The sequence below is a fragment of the Phascolarctos cinereus genome, unplaced genomic scaffold, assembly GCF_003287225.1.
Source record: "Phascolarctos cinereus isolate Bilbo 61053 unplaced genomic scaffold, phaCin_HiC Scaffold_4;HRSCAF=312, whole genome shotgun sequence".
NCBI lineage: Eukaryota > Metazoa > Chordata > Mammalia > Diprotodontia > Phascolarctidae > Phascolarctos > Phascolarctos cinereus.
The window spans coordinates 130,339,698-130,362,723 of NW_027555847.1; the positions used below are offsets into that span (position 1 = coordinate 130,339,698).

The window sequence follows — 23,026 nt, forward strand, 5'->3', positions numbered from 1 at the left end:
AGCTGGATGGACAGCCTTCAGAACTGATCTAGGACCCTTACTGAAAGTGGACTTACTGAAAGAATCTGAGAATTGAAAAGGAGACTAGGCTGGATGGCCTTTTGGGGTAGTGCAAATGACTTTGAATTATCCACCATCTTTCCCCAAAACAAAAACTCATCTTTTTAGTATTGTGTTGTTTAGGCACTATGGTATGAGTAGGAGTCATGAAACACCAGTGTCTGGAGAACTGAAGCTGAGATTCATCTATAGGGCAATGGAGAGGAAGGTGATGGGTGTAAGGAATGTCACTAAAGAAATGTATGGACTGGAAAAGGAGGTAGCTTGGCCATATGGTGACAGCAAGGAATAGCTGTTGGACAGACCCTGTGCTCCATTGGTTTCCTCTCACTGTCAAGAGGAAGCAAGGCAGCTTCTCAGTCAGTTGGAGAGACCCCTTGTAGTGAAGTCGTAAGAAGACATGGATAAGAACTGTCCAGTATAGGCAGGTGTGGATGGGCTGAAATGCATTGTTGGAGGACTAGCCACATGGATGAGATTCTAGATCAGGAGTGGGGAACCTGTGGCCTTGAGGCCATATGTGGCTCTCTAGGTCCTCAAGTGTGACCCTTTGAGTGAATCCAAACTTCACAGAAGAAATGCTTTTATTGTAATCCAGATCCTTCTGGAGTATTGCAGTGGTGAGAGTCCCCATTAGTCCACTGTAGAAATAAGAATAGTTTCTGAAAGGCAGAGAGTAAGTATGTATGGTGGACCTTGGGAGAAGGTCCTGGCTGGTGTTTTCTGGTGGGCAAATCCACAAATTCACGTGGAATTTGACTGAGTCCATTCTGTCTTTGGGATCAAGAAGGAGCAGATGAGAATCATGATGTGGCAAGGCAGGCTTGGAAGAGCTACATAGAAATGGCCAGAAAATTTAAGAACTACTTACCCTGTATGTGACCTTGGGCAAGTTATTTAACTTGACTTGGGCAAGGTCTCTGGACTTCATTTTTCTGATCCCTAATTGGAATTAGACTAGAAAGTCTCTGTGATCCACTCCAACTTTTATGTCTTTGATCTTAAGATCTTATTTGTCCATTCAATGTAAATTAAATATTTGGTATGGGAAGAGCAGTGAACTGGATATTGGGGGCTATTTAATTAAAGTTTAGACATTCAGGTTCTTAGAGTTTACAGTTTAGGAGAAGGAAAAGACAGAAATACAGATAATTAATACTACACAAAGTTACATGATAAAGTTTTTCAGAGGGTTCAAGGAAAGGGCTATGCTTCTGAGGGGAAAATGATTCCCTAACCCTGTTTGGGGTTAGAGTTCTCACAGACCTCTGATTTCCAGGATACCTAGAAATGGGGAGAGGTTAAAAGGATTAGATGGAGATAGAGGAGAAGAGGATGGGAGTATAGACATTTGACAAGTCATCAGCCAGACTTCTCAGCACACTTCCCACTTTATTTCCTCCACCTCTTTCACCACCCCCCTCCACTTTTGAGAAGGGGGCTGGGTTGCTACCATCCTGCCTCCCTCTCCTACTTCCCGTCCTTGGAGAATAAGTAGAGGGCTAACTCATGGGGAGGACACAACACAGGAATTTGGACACGGTAAGAATCCTAATCCCTACAACAACCTGATATCCAAAGCCAGGGCTCCCAGCCCCACACAGCAGAGGTGCTTTAACCCAGACTGTGGCATGCAGGGCTGCTCTTTGCTCGCTTCAGTCTGCTTCTCTCTCTCTTCCTCCAGATGTTATGCCTGCTCTTCCTGACCTTTCCCCTCCTGGGGAGTTCAATGCCTCTGATTCAAGGTGACTCTGCCTGCCTGATCTTCAAGTACTTAGCCTTGTGCTGCTCATATGAGGAGTGATATCTGGGAAGCATATGAGAATGCTTCAACTCTTACTCTGGGATGGAATGTGAGGTTCTTGAGGCAGTGGTAATTTCTGGGAAACAGGATGCCTGAGAACCCCCTGGTTAGCAGCATTTTATAGTGGAAGGAGGGCTAGAAATAGAATCAGAAATGCCCCCAGGTACCATTCCCAGCACTGACACTCATTAGCTGAGTGGCTCTGGGTACTCATCCTCTCCTTCTGTGTCAACTTCCATATTTGTCAAATTATAATTCCTTTAGTACCCATCTCCCAGGGCTGTTGATGAGATCAAATGAGACCCTATACGCAAAATGCATTGCAAAACTCACAGCGTTGTATGTTTCAGGTCCTTAACAAATTTTAGTTGATAATATCATTATCTTTATTATTATTGTTATAGTTATTGTTTTGGGAAGGAATAGGATCCCTCATCTGAGACCTAGCCCATGGCATATAATCTTGGAAGCAGAGGATTGTCATGGCAGATGTGTGAAGCCTACTTTTCTTTCTACTTAGACAGGGGGAAAGTTGGCATTGTTGGAGGCCAGGAGGCTCCGAAGGGGGAGTGGCTCTGGCAGGCCAGACTCAAGGTTCATGCCAAAGGATACTGGATGCACAAATGTGGTGGCTCCCTCATCCACCCCCAGTGGGTACTGACTGCTGCCCACTGCATTGGCATGTAAGTCTTCTCCTCCCCACTCAGCTGGATGGACATGAATGAACCTGGCATAGGGAGAGGAACAGAGTGGAGACAGGCCCAGGGACGGGAGTGAGGAAACCTGGATTTGATCTAGACTCTGTCATTGACTCACTATGTAGCTTTGGACAAGCTGTTTACCTATTTCTTTAGGCCAAAGTTTCTTCCTTTGTACAATAGGGAGAAGAGTCCCTGTCCTGGTTTCCTCAAAAATGAAAGTTGGAGGCTATGCATTTTTTACACCAAAGAGCATCATCTACATAGGTGGTAGCATCACTTTATTTCAATAGTAAACCCAGGAGAGCAAAGGCAAGGTGATAGGCAATGAGCTGGAGATTCTTACCATGTAGGAAGGTTGGGGGCAGCTAGGTGGCATGGTAGATAGAGCACTGGCCCTGGATTCAGGAGGACCTGAGTTCAAATCTGGCCTCAGACAAATAGCACTCACTAGCTATGTGCCTCTGGGGAAGTCACTTACTCCAATTGCCTCACACGAAAACAAACAAACAAGCAAAAAAAAAACCAAACCAAAAATACCCCCAAACAAACAAAACAAAACAACAAACCCAAATCAAAACAAAACAAAACAGTGTAGGAAGGTTGTGGGAGGCCAGGCCATGCTCAGTCTCCAAGTGTGCAGGAGTGAACTTCAGGTGATGGAGGAAGAGGATTGAGTCTTGGGGTTGTTGAACTCAACTGTGAACCTCCAACTCAGACCCAGGTGCCTTGAAGGAACGTTTCTTTCCCTCTTCTACCAGTCATCCGGTGGAGCCTTCATTTTTCAGGATCCAATTGAGACAACAGTACTTGTACTATGAGGAGAAGCTCTTGCCACTGACAAAGATTATTGTTTTTCCCAAGTACACTTCTGCTGAAAGTGGTGGGGATGTTGCTCTGCTGAAACTGAAGAGCCCTGTGGAGCTGTCCAGTCATATCAAGCTCATTAGCCTCCCAAATGCCACGGAGATCTTTCCCTTGGATTCAGAGTGCTGGGTGACTGGCTGGGGGGATCTTAGTTCTGGAGGTGAGCATTGAGAAGGAAATGGAGCATCATGGATCTTCTCAGATTCCCCAACACTGCAGCCAGGACCAGGGTCACAGCTAGGCATGCTAATACCTGGGGGGAGAAAGGGAGAAGAAGTTAGGGAACACACGTTTTCTCCCTTCTTTTAGCCATTCAAATTACTTAATAGGAATGCTGGGCCCTTAGCCCCATGAGCATAGATGTCTCAGTTCTTTGCTTCCACCCCAGATTCCTCACTGTCTGTGTCTAATAGCACCAGGCTGAATGGAGAGGGCATTGGATTTGTAGTCAAAAGCGCCTGAGTTCAAAACCCAACTCTGCTACTTTTTAGCCATATGAACTGTTGCTTCTCTTTTCTGAGACTCATTACCTTTCTTTGTAAAGTGAGGGTATTGAATGAGTGAATGCAAGAATGAGAAAGCATTTATTCAGCACTTACCAGGTGTTAGGCACTGTGCTAAGTTTTGGGGGTAAAATAAAGAAAGGGGAGACAGTTCCTGTCCTCAAGGAGATGACATTCTAATAGAAGGAAACAACACATTATTATCCTAGCATTTATATATCACTTTAAGCTTTGCAAAATGCTTCACAAATATTTTATTTTATACTCACAATGGAGGTAAGGGATATTATTATCTTCATTGTACAGATGAGGAAACTGAGTCAGAAGCTAAATAACTTGCTTAGGTTAAAGAGCTAGTGAATGTCTTAGGTGAGCTTTGGACTCAAGCCTTTCTAACTTTAGATCCCATTCACTGTCTTCTATCTACTGTGCCTCCAGGTATGTCTAGGCACAGATAGGGTCATGGTGGCTGGGGAAGGGAGCTGGGAGAGTTGCAGGGATAGTAAGCTGATCAATAGGATAGTTAATTGACTACTCTGTGGCTTCCTATGTGAACCGGACCATCAAACAGATCTGGTGATCTCTTGACCCAATTTCTCATTCCCCTCTTTCCAGAAGTCAGGGCAGTATTGATTCCTTTGCCTAGCTTCAAATGCTTTATTGCAGACCGTGGCATCTGGGTGCCAGTTCCCTCAGAGCAGAGACATTGTCCCATAAATATTGGCTCTGCCCAAGTCCCTATTGTGTAGGTCCCTACACCAGCTGCAAAAAGAAGATGGGCCTCAGGTTTGGGCTCCATCTCTGGTCTTGCTTGCCTGGTGCCTAGCACCCAAGGTGAGATGCTCCTAATGCCTGTGGCCTCTGATCCTTCCCAGGGCTTTGTGGGAGTCCCAGGACACCCCCTCTGTTTCCCTGGGCCAATGGCAATGCTCCTCTTCTCTTTCTTCTACAGAGCCCTTGCCCCCACCCTATACCCTGAGGCAGGTACAAGTCCCTCTGTGGGATACACGAAAATGTGATCAAAAGTATCGTGAGGCAGCATATACCAGCTCATCTGTGAAGATAATTACTGATGACATGCTATGTGCTGGCAAACACAATGTAGACTCCTGTGAGGTGAGAGCCCCCGGGTGACTCCTCCTCCTCCCCCAGCCTCTTCCTTCCCTTTCTCCCCCCACTCCTGACCCCATTGACCCTAGAGTCCACCTCTCCTGGAAACTCTGACCTTTAGATCAAGCTAACAGACTCTGTCCTGCCTTTTAGGGTGACTCCGGGGACCCCTGGTCTGCAAAGTTGGGAACTCCTGGAAGCAGGCCGGCATTGTGAGTTGGGGAATAGGCTGTGGCATTGACCACAGGCCTGGCATCTATACATGTGTCACGAGCTATGTGGATTGGATCAACAAGCATATTTCTCCAGGCTTCTCTGCAAACTCAGTTAATGCCTAAGCCTTCTGTGTCTACTAGAAAGTCCATCAAACCATCCCACTTCCTCTACTTGTCCATCTTTCTGTGTTTCTCTGAGCTCAGCCTTTTCCTCTCACAACCTCCTTCTTGGAATCATCCCCTCCTTTTTGGCTGCCCCAGAGACTGTCTAGTCATGGACTTAGTGTCCAGACACCTGGCTTCTAGTTTCCCACTCTTTCATTGATTCCCTCTGTCCCTTTTTGTGCCTTCAATTTCATCCTCTGCATGACCACTCTTCTGGCCCTGGAGTTCCATGCTCCTGCAAGTCTGTTCTGTGAGTTGTTTGCAAAGGCTGCTGGATGGGAAAGAAAGAAAAGGGAAATGGACTCATTTACATGGTATTGCTTATGTCTAGTTAAACTGTCTGCAAACTCACCTTGTTCTGGAAGCAGTGCTTTCTTTGGGCTGGCTCACCCTGTAGAGACTGTTTTTCCACTGTTATGGAGTCTCTCAAAGGAACTTAAGGCATATCAAGAAAGACGTTCCACAATAAAAAAAAATCTCATTACCTAAAAAAATAAAATACACAATTTGAAAGATCAATCTTTCCATCACATGCTGTTGTTAAGTCCTTTCATTCATGTGTGACTCTTATTGACCCCATTTGGGATTTTCTTGGCAAAAATGTTGGAGTGGTTTGCCAATGTAAAATGATCCAGCTCATTTTACAAATGAGGAAACTGAGGCAAAGAGGGTCAAATGACTTGCTTCTGGTCACACAGTTAGCAAGCTTCTGAAGTGAGATTTGAACTCAGAAAGAAGAGTCTTTGTGACTCTAGGCCAGGCACTCTAGCCACTGCATCACGTAGGTGCTTATGATTTAAATACTTCATTAGTCTTTTTTTAAAAGGAAACTAATTTTATTTATCAATTCAATTAAACTGTCAATTTTGTTAAACTCTCATTTTAGGAACTTTTATTTTTGTGTTGATTGTTTTTTTCTTTTGTAGCTTTTCTAATTTTTTGAGTTGTATGCCCCAGTCATTGACACATTCTATCTCTATTTGTTTATATAAGTGTCCAGAGATATAAAATTTCCCCTAATGACTGTTCTAGCTATTTCCAAAATGTTTTGTCATTTTATAATGCCATTTTAATTGACTTTGATTAATTTATTTATGCTTTCTATGATTTGTTCTTTGACCCACCAAATCTTTAGGATTAAATTAGTCCCCATTTAAGTTAAATATTGAGACCCTTTCTTCAAGGGCCTTTAATTGGTTATAATTTATATTGCATTGTGATCAGTAAAGGATATAGTTTAGATTTTTGACTCCTTAAATGGTCAGGAGAAAATATTCTCAGCTAGCAATACATATGACTACTTTCTGATTTGTATAACATCAAGGGCCTCCTTGATGTGGTTAATGAATGAAGAATGAAAATGCATTTATTACATGCTTACTCTGCACTAAACACTGTGCTAAGTGGTAGAGATACAAATAGAAAAGCAAGACAGTCCCTGTTCTCAAGAAGCTGGCAAAAATTTTCAGGGAACAAGCAGACTTTGGCAAGTGATATTCCATGGTAGTCCACATCTTTATATGATCTTACTGTGGTTATTGTTTGTTTGCCATGAACAAAACCCATTCCGTTGGGTAGGACACCATGACACCTGATTGGCTCTTTTCCAATAAATTTTGTTTGGTGAGAAATATTTTTTTTGGCGAGGCAATTTGAGTTAAGCGACTTGCCCAGAGTCATACATCTAGTTAAGTGTCAAGTGTCTGCTCTGAGACCAGATTCGGACTCAGGTACTTGTGATTCCAGGGGCTGTGTTCTATCCACTGCACTACCAAGCTGTCCCACTGGTGGGAAATCTTTATATGAGATTGCTTAAAGTATTTAACCAAAGACATTTTTGGTCACCCATTCTTTGATTATTAATAACAATTGGGACATAATTGAGTTTTGTGCTTCAGCACATCATGGAGTAGATCCAGTGCAGAGACCAAGTCATCTATAGAGGGTGAGGTCTTCGAGATGCTGCAGATGCAGAAGGCATTGTGCTGATTGCTTCCAGTCCAGGACCACTACAAAGGCCCCTAAAATGATTCAGAGTCATTATAAAGAGTTTGGCCTACTCATCCATTCAGGGCAAAATACATGCAAAAAAGTGGATCAAGAATGCCTTTTGTCCAGAGGGCATGATGTGCAGCTGGATGGACAGCCTTCAGAACTGATCTAGGACCCTTACTGAAAGTGGACTTACTGAAAGAATCTGAGAATTGAAAAGGAGACTAGGCTGGATGGCCTTTTGGGGTAGTGCAAATGACTTTGAATTATCCACCATCTTTCCCCAAAACAAAAACTCATCTTTTTAGTATTGTGTTGTTTAGGCACTATGGTATGAGTAGGAGTCATGAAACACCAGTGTCTGGAGAACTGAAGCTGAGATTCATCTATAGGGCAATGGAGAGGAAGGTGATGGGTGTAAGGAATGTCACTAAAGAAATGTATGGACTGGAAAAGGAGGTAGCTTGGCCATATGGTGACAGCAAGAATAGCTGTTGGACAGACCCTGTGCTCCATTGGTTTCCTCTCACTGTTCAAGAGGAAGCAAGGCAGCTTCTCAGTCAGTTGGAGAGACCCCTTGTAGTGAAGTCGTAAGGAGACATGGATAAGAACTGTCCAGTATAGGCAGGTGTGGATGGGCTGAAATGCATTGTTGGAGGACTAGCCACATGGATGAGATTCTAGATCAGGAGTGGGGAACCTGTGGCCTTGAGGCCATATGTGGCTCTCTAGGTCCTCAAGTGTGACCCTTTGAGTGAATCCAAACTTCACAGAAGAAATGCTTTTATTGTAATCCAGATCCTTCTGGAGTATTGCAGTGGTGAGAGTCCCCATTAGTCCACTGTAGAAATAAGAATAGTTTCTGAAAGGCAGAGAGTAAGTATGTATGGTGGACCTTGGGAGAAGGTCCTGGCTGGTGTTTTCTGGTGGGCAAATCCACAAATTCACGTGGAATTTGACTGAGTCCATTCTGTCTTTGGGATCAAGAAGGAGCAGATGAGAATCATGATGTGGCAAGGCAGGCTTGGAAGAGCTACATAGAAATGTCCAGAATTTTTTGTTTTTGTTTTTTGCTATTCTTTTTATTCTCAGCACTTAACATAGTGCTTGACACATACAATGCGCTTATTAACTCCTTGTTGATTGAGTTATTGATTATAATTAATATTCTTTCAGATTATTTGTTGTTAACATTAACTGCTGCTTTTAGTGTGCTTTGAGATTTAGAGTTTCTCCTTTATGTACATTCCTTTTTCTTTTTTTCAAATTTTTATCAATTTATTTTGATTTATCAATAATCACTTCCATATGCTTTTGAGTTTAAAATTTTTCTTCCCCTTCCTCCCTACCACCTTCCCCAAGATGGCTCACAGTCTGATACAGGCTATACATTTACATTCCCATTAAGCACGTTTTCACATTAGTGGTGTTATAAGTAAAAATTAAAACCAATAGGAGGAACCATCAGAAAGAGGAAACTAAACTCAACAGAGGAGAAAAAAATAACAATTCAACTTTCATAGCTCTTACTTTGGATGTGGATAGCATTTTCCATCATGAGGCCTCTGGACATGTCTTAGATCCTTGTATTGCTGGGAAGGGTTAAGTTTATCAATATTAGTCATCGAACAACGTGGCTGTTATTGCATACCATGTTCTCTTGGTTCTGCTCATTTCACTCAGCATCAGACCATACAAGTCTTTCCAGGTTTTTCTGAAGTCAGACTTTTCATCATTTCTTATAGCACAATAGTATTCCATTACATTCATATACCACAATTTGCTCAGCCATTCCCCAATTGATGCACATCCTCTCAATTTCCAATTCTTTGATGCCACAAAAAGAGATACTATAAATATTTTTGTACATGTGGGTCCTTTTCCCTTTTGTATGATCTCTTTGGGATACAGCCCTAGAAGTGCTATTGCTGGGACAAAGGGTATGCACATTTTTATAGCCCATTGGGCATAGTTCCAAATTGTTCTCCAAAATCATTTAGCAACTCCACCAACAATGCATTAATGTTCCAATTTTCCCACATCTTCTCTAACATTTATCATTTTCCTGTTTTGTCATGTTGGCCAGTCTGATAGGTGTGATGTTTTGATTCATTTCTCTAATTAATAATGATTTAGAGCATTTTTTCATATGACTATAGATGGCTTTAATTTCTTCATCTGAGAACTGTCTGTTCATATCCTTTGACAATTTACCAATTGGGGAATGGCTTGTATTCTTATAAATTTGACTGAATTCTCTATTATATTTTAGAAATGAGGCCCTTATTGGAGAGATTGGTTGTAAAAATTCTTTCCCAATTTTCTACCTTCCTTCTAATTTAAGGTGCATTGGTTTTGTTTGTGCAAAAACTTTTCAATTTAATGTAATCAAAATTATCCATTTTGCTTTTCCTAACCTTCTCTATCTCTTGTTTGGTCATGAATTCTTCTGTTCTCCATAGATCTGTTAGGTGTACTATTCCTTGCTCTCCCAGTTTGCTTATAGTGTCAGCCTTTATATCTAAATCATGAACTCATTTTGACTTTATTTTGATATATGGTGTGAGATTTTGGTCTATGCCTAGTTTTTGCCATACTCTTTTACAGTTTTCCCAGCAGTTTTTTTCAAAGAGTGGGTTCTTATCCCAGAAGCTGAGGTCTTTGGGTTTATCAAATAATAGATTACTATAGTCATTGACTACTGTGTCTTGCGTATTTAACCTATTGCAATGATCCATCACTGTATTTCTTAGCCAGTACCAAGCAGTTTTGATGATTGCTGCTTTATAATACAATTTAAGATCTGGAATTGCTAGGCCACCTTCCCCTGCATTTCTTTTCATTAGTTCCCTTGATATTCAGCCAGAAAATTTAAGAACTACTTACCGTCTATGAGACCTTGAGAAAGTTATTTAACTTGACTTGGGCAAGGTCTCTGGGCTTTGGTTTTCTGATCCCTAAATTGGATTGGACTAGAAATCTCTGAGGACCATTCCAACTTTCACATCTTTGATCTTAAGATCTTATTTATCCACTCAATGTAAATTAAATATTTGGTATGGGAAAAGCAGTGAACTGGGTACTGGGGGCTATTTAATTAAAGCTTAGACATTCAGATTCTTAGAGTTTACAGTCTAGAGGAGGAAAAGACAGAAATACTGATAATTAATACTACACAAAGTTACATGATAAATGTTTTTTAGAGGGTTCAAGGAAAGTGCTATGCTTCTGAGGGGAGAATACATGATTCCCTAACCCTGCTTGGGGTTAGAGTTCTCATAGGCCTCTGACTTCCAGGCCACCTGGAAATGGGGAGAGGTTAAGAGGATTAGAATTAAGGTGGAGATTGAGGAGAAGAGGATGGGAGCATAGGCATCTGACAGGTCATCAGCCAGAGTTCTCAGCACACTTCCCGCTTTATTTCCTCCACCTCCTTCACCACCCCCCTCCACTTTTGAGAAGAAGTCTGGGTTGGCCCCATCCTCCCTCCCTCCTCTACTTCCTGTCCTTGGAGGATAAGTAGAGGGCTAACTCATGGGGAGGACACAACACAGGAATTTGGACACGGTAAGAATCCTAATCCCCTACAACAACCTGATATCCAAAGCCAGGGCTCCCAGCCCCACACAGCAGAGGTGCTTTAACCCAGACTGTGGCATGCAGAGCTGCTCTTTGCTGGCTTCAGTCTGCTTCTCTCTCTTTTCCTCCAGATGTTATGCCTACTGTTCCTGACCTTTCCCCTCCTGGGGAGTTCAATGCCTCTGATTCAAGGTGACTCTGCCTGCCTGATCTTCAAGTACTTAGCCTTGTGCTGCTCATATGAGGAGTGATATCTGGGAGGCATATGAGAATGCTTCAACTCTTACTCTGGGATGGAATGTGAGGTTCTTGAGGCAGTGGTAATTTCTGGGAAACAGGATGCCTGAGTTCCCCCTGGTTAGCAGCATTTTATAGTGGAAGGAGGGCTAGAAATGGAATTAGAAAGGCACGGTGGGTGTATCCATGTCCCAAGGCTGTTGGTTGGATCAAATGAGACCATATAGGTAAGGTGCATTGTAAAGCTCACTTATTTCTACAAGCATCTGGTCCTTAATAAATTTTGGTCAATAATATCATTATCTTTATTGTTGTTGGTATAGTTATCATTATGGAAAGGAATGTCATCCCTCAGCTGAGACCCAGCTCATGGCATATAATCTTGGAAGCAGAGGATGGTCACTGCAGCTGTGTGAAGCCCTCAGAGGACAGCCTGATATCTGAATATATCCTGACAATCACTTCTCTCTCTACTTAGGTAGGGACCAAGTTGGAATTGTTGGAGGCCAGGAGGCTTGGAAGGAGGAGTGGCTCTGGCAGGTCAGCCTCAGGGTTCCTGCCAGAGGATACTGGAGGCACATATGTGGTGCCTCCCTCATCCACCCCCAATGGGTACTGACTGCTGCCCACTGCATTGGCATGTAAGTCTTCTCCTCCCCACTCAGCTGGATGGACATGAATGAACGTGGCATAGGGAGAGGAACTGAGTGAACATAGGCCCAGGGCTGGGAGTCAGGAAACCTGGATTTGATCTAGACTCTGTCATCGAGTCACTATGTAGCTTTGAAGTAGCTGTTTACTGATTTCTTTAGGCCTAAGTTTCTTCCTTTGTACAACAGGAATAACAGTTCCTGTCCTGCTTTTTCCAACGATGAAAGTTGGGGTCTATGCATTCTTAAACCAAAAAGTGTCCTATGCATGTGGGGTACCATCATCATTATTTAATTGGGAAACCCAGGAGAGAGAAGGCAAGGTGATAGGCAGTGAGCTGGAGATCCTTACAGTGTAGGAAGGTTGTGGGGGGCTCAGAGAGGCTCAGTCCCCAAGTCTGCAGGGGTAGAGTCCTGAGGACGTTAAACTCCACTGTGGTCTCCCAACCCAGACCCAGGTGCTTTGAATGAACATTTTTTTCCTTCTTACCCCAGTCTTCGACAGAATCCTTCATCATACATGATCCAACTGAGGGAACAGCACCTGTATTATGAGGACCAGCTCCTGCCACTGGCGAAGATTATTGTTTTTCCCAAGTACACTTCTGCTGAAAGTGGTGGGGATGTTGCTCTGCTGAAACTGAAGAGCCCTGTGGAGCTGTCCAGTCATATCAAGCTCATTAGCCTCCCAAATGCCACGGAGATCTTTCCCTTGGATTCAGAGTGCTGGGTGACTGGCTGGGGGGATCTTAGTTCTGGAGGTGAGCATTGAGAAGAAATGGAGCATCATGGATCTTCTCAGATTCCCCAACACTGCAGCCAGGACCAGGGTCACAGCTAGGCATGCTAATACCTGGGGGGAGAAAGGGAGAAGAAGTTAGGGAACACACGTTTTCTCCCTTCTTTTAGCCATTCAAATTACTTAATAGGAATGCTGGGCCCTTAGCCCCATGAGCATAGATGTCTCAGTTCTTTGCTTCCACCCCAGATTCCTCACTGTCTGTGTCTAATAGCACCAGGCTGAATGGAGAAGGCATTGGATTTGTAGTCAAAAGCGCCTGAGTTCAAAACCCAACTCTGCTACTTTTTAGCCATATGAACTGTTGCTTCTCTTTTCTGAGACTCATTACCTTTCTTTGTAAAGTGAGGGTATTGAATGAGTGAATGCAAGAATGAGAAAGCATTTATTCAGCACTTACCAGGTGTTAGGCACTGTGCTAAGTTTTGGGGGTAAAATAAAGAAAGGGGAGACAGTTCCTGTCCTCAAGGAGATGACATTCTAATAGAAGGAAACAACACATTATTATCCTAGCATTTATATATCACTTTAAGCTTTGCAAAATGCTTCACAAATATTTTATTTTATACTCACAATGGAGGTAAGGGATATTATTATCTTCATTGTACAGATGAGGAAACTGAGTCAGAAGCTAAATAACTTGCTTAGGTTAAAGAGCTAGTGAATGTCTTAGGTGAGCTTTGGACTCAAGCCTTTCTAACTTTAGATCCCATTCACTGTCTTCTATCTACTGTGCCTCCAGGTGTGTCTAGGCACAGATAGGGTCATGGTGGCTGGGGAAGGGAGCTGGGAGAGTTGCAAGGATAGTAAGCTGATCAATAGGATAGTTAATTGACTACTCTGTGGCTTCCTATGTGAACCGGACCATCAAACAGATCTGATGATCTCTTGACCCAATTTCTCATTCCCCTCTTTCCAGAAGTCAGGGCAGTATTGATTCCTTTGCCTAGCTTCAAATGCTTTATTGCAGACCGTGGCATCTGGGTGCCAGTTCCCTCAGAGCAGAGACATTGTCCCATAAATATTGGTTCTGCCCAAGTCCCTATTGTGTAGGTCCCTACACCAGCTGCAAGAAGAAGATGGGCCTCAGGTTTGGGCTCCATCTCTGGTCTTGCTTGCCTGGTGCCTAGCACCCAAGGTGAGATGCTCCTAATGCCTGTGGCCTCTGATCCTTCCCAGGGCTTTGTGGGAGTCCCAGGACACCCCCTCTGTTTCCCTGGGCCAATGGCAATGCTCCTCTTCTCTTTCTTCTACAGAGCCCTTGCCCCCACCCTATACCCTGAGGCAGGTACAAGTCCCTTTGTTGGATACACGAAGATGTGATCAAGAGTATCATGAGGGAGCATATACCAGCTCATCTGTGAAGATAATTACCGATGACATGCTATGTGCTGGCAAACACAATGTAGATTCCTGTCAGGTGAAAGCCCATGGGTGACTCCTCCTCCTCCCCCCAGCTTCTCCCCTCCCTTTCTCCCCCCACTCCTGACCCCATTGCACCCTAGAGTCAACCTCTCCTGAAAACTGTTACCTTTGGATCAGGCTAACAGACTCTGTCCTGCCTTTTAGGGTGACTCCGGGGGACCCCTGGTCTGCAAAGTTGGGAACTCCTGGAAGCAGGCCGGCATTGTGAGTTGGGGAATAGGCTGTGGCATTGACCTCAGGCCTGGTGTCTATACACGTGTCACGAGCTATGTGGATTGGATCAACAAGCATACATCCCCACGCTCTTCTACAAACTCAGTTAATGTCTAAGCCTTCTGTGTCTACTAGAAAGTCCATCAAACCATCCCACTTCCTCTACTTGTCCATCTTCCTGACCCTGTGTTTCTCTGAGCTCAGCTTTTTCCTCTCACAACCTCCTTCTTGGAATCATTCCCTCCTTTTTGGCTGCCCCAGAGACTGCCTAGTCGTGGGCTTAGAGTCCAGACACCTGGGTTCTAGTTTCCTGATCTTTCACTGAGTCCCTCTGCGACCTTGGACAAGTCCCTTCTTGTGCCTTCAATTTCATCCTCTGCATGACCACTCTTCTGGCCCTGGGGTTCCATGCTTCTGCAAGTCTGTCCTGTGAGTTGTTTTGCAAAGGGTGCTGGATGGACAAGAAAGAAAAGGGAAATGGGCTCATTTTCATGGTATTGCTTATGTCTCATTAAAGTCTCTGCAAACTCACCTTGTTCTGGAAGCAGTGCTTTCTTTGGGCTGGCTCACCCTGTACAGCCTGTTTTTCCACTGTTATGGGGTCTCTCAAAGGAGCTTAAGGGATATCAAGAAAGACATCCCACAATCAAAAATTATTTAATCACCTAAAAATACATTATAACACCATTTGAAAGATAAATCATTCCATCACATGCTGTTTTAAGTCTTTTCATTCATGTGTGACTCTTAGTGACCCCATTTGGGATTTTCTTGGCAAAGATCTTGGAGCGTTTTGTCATTTCCTTCTCTTGTTCATTTTACAGATGAGGAAACTGAGGCAAATAGGATTAAATGACTTGCCTAGGGTCACACAGCTAGTAAGTGTCTGAGGCCACATTTGAACTCAGAAAGAAGACTCTGATTCCAGGCCCAACACTGTATCCATTGTATCACCTAGCCATCTTCCTTACATGGTTATCCCAAATAACCCAAAGCCCAGGAAAATGCAATAGAGAGCCATTACAAAAAACAGAGCTTAGCCATAATAATTCAAAATATATTGATTATAGCCACTACCTTTTATCAGACTTACTAAAAGGTTCAAGCCTGCTAAGATGCCATTACCTAGGCACCTATTCCCTATCCCTACTCCTTGTAGCTCTGGCCTCTGACTATAAATTGAACTGTAGGTAAGCCCTGTAGCTAAAGCCTCAACTACCCTTAAATCTGGCTGAATCAGAAAAAAAATCTCCCAGATATAATACCTGCTGCCCCTAAACCCTGATGGTGACAGGTACAGCGACTAAACTCTTATTCTGATCAGAGATTCCACTAGTCTCTCCTCTTCAAAGTTCAAGTAGGACCAGGGCCAGAGTCAGGTCCAGAATCCTTACCCTGAAAAGCACTTCCTGTGTGGACTGCTGACTTATTTAGGAAGGAGTCCAAAATGTCAAGCTTCCCCATGAAACTCTTTTAAATCAAACTGTTTTTTAAAAACATACATTACTACACCTTCCATATTCTTCACCTTCCCCTTTAAAATTTTTTTAAAAAAATTTATTTTTAATTTATGGAATAAGACAAGCATCAGCATAATGCAATAAAAAGATGATCATACATGAAAATGCAAATCTACTATGCACAACTTACTATTCCTTTCAATTATACAACAAAATTGTCTTGTCAATTTTTAAATTCTTTTTCTTCCCTCCCCTACCCCTCCCTAGAGATGGCTACCATTAGACGCAAATAGGTAGATATATGTAAAATTATTCTATACAAACTTCTTTTTATCCCCTTTTTGTGCAAACCCTCCTCTTAATCTGTTCTCACTACAGTCTCTGAAAAACTCCAAATTCCCAGGTCCTTCTTTACATTCTTTAGGTCTGCTGAATAGAGGGTTGGAGGAGGGATAGTGGGTTGGGAGGACCATTTGGCCCGAGTTGGGGAGCACTGCATCAAAATCTCCCCAGTAGTGATCAGCTTGACAAGATATTTGAAATTCCATCCATTTTGAGAGAGCTTACTAATAACAATAGCTAACATTTATATAGCACCAGGCACTGTGCTAAGTGCTTCACAATTATTATTTCATTTGATACTCATTACAACCATAAGTGGCAGGTGTTATTATTATTTTCTAGATGAGGAAACTGAGGTTAAATGACTTGGCCAGGCTCATGCAGGTAATAAGTATATGAAGCCAGATTTGTACTCAGGTCTATCCTGACTTCAGGCCCAGTTATCTCAGTTATTCAGTTTAGGTATACCTCAGACTTAACTTAGCTTTTGACTCTCCCAAGGCTTAGAGCAGCCAGCTTACCATGTGGTCCCCTAAAGAAAGGTCTAACAATCACATGTAATGAATGTCTGCCTCTTTATCTACACCCCAGAATAACAAATCTCTGAAAGTACACAAGTATAGACCTGTCCATTGCAGAGTCACACAGTCCAGCCCTTAAGTCTAGTCTTCTTGCAATAGGAACTTGGAAAGAGGATAGCTGCACATAGGTCATAATACTCTTAGAAAGCTGCTTGGAGGAATAACTTTTGGAAGGCAAGTGGGTTTTAGGAAAATAGAAGACCTTCATTCTGGGAGAGGGCAGAATGCTTAATTAAAATGAGTTTAGATCAGATGACCTCTAAGGCCTTTTCAAGTGCTACTGTGACAGTGTTCTGGACTCACTCTCCCTGAGTGTCTCCTTGGACATTACCTTGGGTCCCCCACCTGCCCACCCAGAGTTCTAGGGGAACACCTGAGGGGTTGAGCTTGTCTTTGTCCAATGCTATCAGGCAAAGCTTCTGTTCCTGTGTTCCCTCACTGTTAACTTACAGTGATTGGTACCCTGCTTTCATTTTAACCAATTAACATAAATTAGCTTTCACAAAGGGATACTACTAGGTGTTGGGGATAGAAAAACACAAAGGAAGCAGTCCTTGCCCTCAAGAAGCTTACATTCTACCAGGAGATAAAACGTATACACTGAGAAGCAAATACAAGATAATTTGAGGAGGGAAGCAATGCTAAGAAGTAGAGAAATCAGGTGAAGTTTCCCTTAGGAGAGGGCACCTGAGATAAATCTGGAAGGAATCTAAGGATTGAACAAAGGACTTCCGACTAGATGATTTTGAAGGTCTCTTGCAGCGCCAGTCTGGCCAATTCTGGCTCTATGCTCAGGCGGTGAGCTGGAGAGATGGTGGTATCTACCTTTACTGCCTTGGAGTCTACAAGTGTACTTTGGCCAGGTTGGAATGGTGCTCCCTGGCTGCCTCCTTCTATTTCTCCTTCTCTTCCTCCTGATCACCAAATATTTCCAGGAGATTATCCTAAGTTCACCTGGGCTTTGAGAGATTCTTCTTCTTCTCCAGCAGGAGAGCCATCTAGGTGGTAATGGTAGATAGAGTGCTAGGCCTGGAGTCAGGAACAACTGAGTTCAACTAGCTATGTGGCCTGGGCAAGTCACTTAACCTCTGTCTGCCTCAATCTCCTCAACTGTAAAACAGGATTATTCCTAGGATCTATCCCAAAGGGTTGTTGTGAGAATCAAATGAGATATTTGTATATTGCTTAGTACAATATTTGGCACAGTAGGTGTTTTATAAATATTTGTTCATCCCTTTCCCTTTTCTGCTGTTCACTGTTTCCTAGAGGGGTCCATTCTCCCCCCTGAACATTCTGTTTTCCTGACCCCTGTTTCCAGGCAGGGTTTGGAGGGTGAGGCTGAAGGAGAGGGGGAAGGTAAGAGTGGGGAATTAAAAGGACCTTGTAGCTTCCTAGGACCCAAAGGAAGAAGAGAAGAGGGTTGGTATTATCCAAGAAGGAATCCAGTGCTGCTTTGGGGCTAGGGTCATTGAAAACCTAATATAAGCCATCCCTAGATTGGTGATAGGTCTTTCTCTGGTTCATTTGTAAGAGGTATTGATTAGTCACATATACTGAACAATCATGCTTGTCTTTTGTCCAGTTCAACCCAATCCAACCCAGTCTAAACATTTAAGCTCAGTAAATATTTGTTAAGGGCCAACTGTGGGCAAGGAGAGAGATGAGATGAGATACAGTTCTTACCTTACAGAAAACTTATTTAAAGGAACTTAAAGTCTGGTACAAAGGACACAAGAATCAGCATGATGTAGTGAGAAACCCTGGAGTTGGAGACATAGTTGGAGAGATTACAGATTTGGAAAAGAACTTAGAGACCACCTAGTCCAACCCTCTCATTTTACAGATAAGGAAACTGAGGCCCAGAGAGGTTAAGTGACTTGACCAAGGTCTCACATGTAATAAATAATAGTGGAATTTGAATCTGGATCCTCCCTGATTCCACAGTGCTCACTCTTCAGCATCATGCTGTCTCTCTGGACTAATTTGACTTTCATTCCAGCCCTAGCTCTGTTTCTTACTAGCTGTATGACCATGAGCAAGTCATTTCTCCATTGATCTAACAATATGGGCTTATAGGTGGAAGACTGATTGTTAAGAACTGGACTGTGTTTGAAGGTCTAGACCCATCCTTATTGATGCCTAAATAAGGTCAAAGATTTGGTCAATTATTGTTACTAAATGTTTCAACAATTTGATATTAAATGATGGTCTGATAATGTGGCTCTAAGAGATAAGAATCTCATGCAAGCATGCTGAAGGCTGGTAGAACTGACTCATATCCTGTTTCAAATAATTAGGGACTTATCTAACTTTCTTTTAGACCACCTAACCTACCCCTAGGAAGGTTATGGCATTATTAATGAAGATGTCTTGTCTTCTCTATTTGATATATGCCCCAGTAACCCCATAATTGTCATGAAGCTGTTCCATCCCATCCTATCAAGTCTATAACTAAGAAAAGGGCTGGGTCGCTCAATTTTAGTTTCTATTTCAAGCAATCTCTTGCGGAACAGATGCAGAGACATGGGTTGGAGTATTGTATGTGCAAGTAGATAGAAGAATTAATTTCTAAACAGGCCAAATGCCCATACTCAAAGAGTAGTTATTAATTGTTCTATGTCAGCTTGGAAGATCTCTAGTAAAGAGTCCTAGGGATCTGTGCTTCGCCCTGTGCCAGTCAGTAACTCAACAAGCATTTGTTAAGTACCTGCCACTGGGTGAAGTGCTAGAGATTCAAAGAAAGGCAAAACAGTTCCTGCCATCTGAGAGCTTACAATTCCAAAGGGTGAGAAAATAGGCAAACAGCTATAGGGAGTATATAGAAGTAGTCTGAGAAGTGAAGGCATTGGTGGTGGTGAGGGGGAGACAGTCAGTACAAGGCAAAGAGCTGGGAGAGGTAATGGTGTGCTTGAATAACTACAATTAGGCCAAGTTAGTTGGGTTGTAGAGCACATAGACGGGAGCAAAGTGTCAGAATATTGAAATGGCAGGAAGGGGCCAGGTTATGAAGAGTTTTGATTCCTACAGAAGAGAGGCTTATATTTGATTGTGGAGGTAATGGGGAGCCCCTGTGGCTCACTGAGCAGGGTTTCATGGTTCATGGTTCAACCTAGGGTTTAGGGAAGCAGCTGAGCGGAGGATGGATTGGAGTGGGGAGATGACTAGTTAGGAGGCTATTGCAATGATCCCAGCAAGAGCTGATGTGGGCCTGAAACTGGATGATGGCTGTGTGAGTGGCCAGAAGGGAATGTGTACAAGAGATGGTGTAAGGATAGAAACAACAGGTTGGATATGCGGGAGGAGTACCTTTCCCCTGAGACTGTCTCCAATTTATCTTGTATAGATCAAGTTTGTACACAGTTGTTTGCATGTTGTCTCCCTTATTAGACTATGAGCTCTTTGAGGACAGGGGCTGTTTTTGCCTTTCTTTGTAAAGCCAGTGCTTAGTACGTACCCATCACATAATAGGTGCTTAATAAATGTGTGTTGACTTGTTGAGTGAGTGAGGAGTTGAGAATGACATTGAAGTTGTGAGCTTGAGTGACTAGGAAGACAATAATGACCTTGACAGGAATAGGGAAGGTTTGTGGGGAAAGATAATGAGTTCTGTTTGGGACGTGTTGAATTTGAGATACTTATGGAACATCCAGTCTGAGGTGTCCAAAAGGGGGTGACTAAGGCTGTATATATACAACAGAGATTATAATTAAAACCATGGGAGTTGAAGCGAACACCAAGGGAGAGAATATAGAGGGAAAGGAAAAGAGGTCCCAGGACAGAGCCTTGGGAAACAGCCATGGTTAGTGGGCATGACTTGGGTGAAAGACCAGCAACGAAGACTGAGAAAGAGCAGTTAGATAGATAGGAGGAGAAGCAGCGCCACAAAGCTCAGAACGAAAGAGTAGCTATTAATGAATTAATTAAAATGTCAGAAAGCCTAGGAAGGAGAAAATATCCAGGAGGAGGACAGCAGTGTCAAATGCTATAGAGAGATCCAGAAGATCAGGACTGAGAAGATGCCTTAGATTAAGTGATCATTGGTGAATTAGGAAGCTAGAATTCAGACTGTTTAGAAGAGAAGCGTAGAGAAGTTGAGGCACCTAGTTGTAAATGGCATTTTCAAGTATTTGAAAATTTAGTCCCGAAGAGAAGAGATGTAGGATGATAGCTACCAGAGAGGTAGGAACAAGTGAGGAATTTTTTAAGGACTGGGAAGTCATGAGCATGTTTGTAGGTAACAGAGAAGTCAATAGAGAGGGAGAAACTGAAGATTAGAGAGAGACAGAATTACAGCAGGGACAATCTGGCAGAGAAGCAAGGAGGGGATGGCTACAAAGGTGCATATAAGAGGACTTGGCTGTGGTAAGGACAAGGGCCACTTTTTTCATCTGGGATGGGAATAAAGGAGTGGATAAAAGGAGGTGGTATCTGAATGATATGAGATAAAGAGAAGGGGAGAAAGGAGACTTCTCCATGAACAGTCCATGAAGGTCTCCATGAAGGGACCTTTGAAGCCATCCAGTCCAATCCCTTCATTTTACAGATGTGAAAAATGGGCCAGGATCACACAGATGAATAGCAGTCAGGATTGGAACCCAGATCCTCCGAGTGGGGACTGAAGATGCTACTATCACATCTCATAGACGGAATAAAATTCTTCCACAGTGCCATGTTTCCCAAATCCTGTTCCCAACATGTTTCTGGTCATTTGATCCAAAGGCCACAACTTCACTGATCTTTCTGGAACCCAAGCAGTGTGTGCATGTGTGTGTGTGTGTGTGTGTGTTGTGTGTGTGTGTGTGTGTGATAGTATGGTGATTCTATAGGAGAAAGGCTCTTCACTAAAACCTCTCCCTGGATGTATAGACTTAATGAGATGATTGAAATTCCACGATTAACATAACTCTTTTGAGGTAAGGGTATGCTGGTGCCATAGTACACAGAGCCCTGAGCCTGGAGTCAGGAAGACCCATCTTCCTGAGTTCATATCTGGCCTTGCATACTTATTAGCTGTGTGACCCTGGGCAAGTCACTTAATGTAATGGAAGGCAGCAGAGATACAGTAGGTATCAACATACCTTTAATGTATACCTCCAGAACAGCCCATGAGTGGGGTGGGGTACAACCAGTGATGATGCAGCCCTAGAATGGACTCTATTTGGAGAAGCTTGATGCAGCTAGGTAGTGCAATGGATACAGCACTGGGCTTGGAGTCAGGAAGACTCATCTTTCTGAGTTCAAATCTGACCTCAGACACTTACTAGCTGTGTAACCTTGGGTAAGTCACCTGACCCTGTTTGCCTCAGTTTCCTCATCCATAAAATGAACTGTAGAAGGAAATGGCAAACCACTCCAGTATCTTTGTCAAGAAAACCCCAAATGGGGTCACAAAGAGTTGGATAGGACTAACTCTGAAAAGTAAGACGTTATTCTCTGCTTAATGCCATTAGAAACTGGAAGCTGTTATGTCAATCATTCCAGGGTAGTTTAACTTCTGACTTGAGTGTGGGGTTTGGAGATAGAATCAAGATGAGAGAGAAGCTCTAAAAGATAAATGTTTTCCTGTCCCTAGTACTGTTACAGCTTCTTTGTCATAGGGTGGAGGGAAGAGACATGTTTGTAAGCAGCACAGAAGTCAGTAGATAGGAAAAAAATGGAAGTGGGGGGGAGTGGAGAGGAGGATGTGCTGATGATTTCCTTTGGGTCAGGAGCTAGAAGATGACTCAGCTTTTCTTTGGTTTGAGCAAATGGTGTTGAAGGGTCTCTAATCCATCTTCTCTAAACTGTTGAAGAGATAAGGAACTATGTGACAACACTTAAGATGGAATCTGAGAGATTAGGCCCAGAATTCTGCTTGGGAAGCTCTGGTGCCCAGGGGGATCCTTTTACCCTTCACGGACCTCAATCAGAAAAAGCGGCAATTTTCTAGGGAATAACTTTGAGGGAAGTTCCAGCAATGTTCTTTGGTCCATCCACTTGACATTTTGCCCATTTGCCAGCTTGTCCACCTGTATGTCTGCCCATTTGTCAACTGCCTGTTTCTCCACTGGCCAATGTTACCTTCTGACTGCAGGGAGGTCCAGAAGGATCAGGGCTGAGAAAATGCCTAAGATTTAGCAATTAAAAGATCATTGGAATTTGGGGAAGCCACTTTCTGTTGAGTGATGAGTTAGGAAGGCAGAATTCATAGTGTTTAGAAAAAAAAAATCAGAGGAGAGAAATTAGAGGCACTTGGTGTCTCAGTCTGTATGAAGAATCAGAAAATTATGAGTCTCCCACCCAGCATTGTCAGGGTCCTCAGAAATCACATAGTCCAATCCATTCCT

The 23,026-nt window shown here is 43.1% G+C and overlaps 2 protein-coding genes across 2 annotated transcripts; both read left to right on the forward strand.

Moving 5' to 3' along the window:
* Nucleotides 1–1,569: 1,569 nt before the first annotated feature.
* LOC110221839 (tryptase alpha/beta-1-like) lies at nucleotides 1,570–5,380 on the forward strand. The gene is given in 7 exon segments (XM_078151707.1): nucleotides 1,570–1,602; nucleotides 1,745–1,805; nucleotides 2,385–2,547; nucleotides 3,324–3,589; nucleotides 4,885–5,048; nucleotides 5,196–5,202; nucleotides 5,205–5,380. Coding segments are annotated over 7 exon segments (870 nt in total).
* A 5,553-nt stretch (nucleotides 5,381–10,933) lies between these two features.
* LOC110221995 (tryptase beta-2-like) lies at nucleotides 10,934–14,848 on the forward strand. Its single transcript, XM_021006789.2, has 6 exons — nucleotides 10,934–10,981; nucleotides 11,125–11,185; nucleotides 11,709–11,871; nucleotides 12,376–12,641; nucleotides 13,936–14,099; nucleotides 14,249–14,848. The coding sequence occupies exons 1-6, from the start codon at nucleotides 10,949–10,951 to the stop codon at nucleotides 14,432–14,434; spliced, it is 873 nt and encodes a 290-aa protein (XP_020862448.1). The 5' UTR covers nucleotides 10,934–10,948; the 3' UTR covers nucleotides 14,435–14,848.
* The last annotated feature ends 8,178 nt before the right edge of the window (nucleotides 14,849–23,026 follow it).

Bases quoted from the DNA above. Each gene is read 5' to 3' on its own strand.
- LOC110221995 (XM_021006789.2), top strand. From the start codon at position 10,949: ATGGGGAGGACACAACACAGGAATTTGGACACG. The intron at 10,982-11,124 runs GTAAGAATCCTA...CTTTTCCTCCAG, and splicing joins AACACAGGAATTTGGACACG to ATGTTATGCCTACTGTTCCT. The intron at 11,872-12,375 runs GTAAGTCTTCTC...TTCTTACCCCAG, and splicing joins GCTGCCCACTGCATTGGCAT to TCTTCGACAGAATCCTTCAT.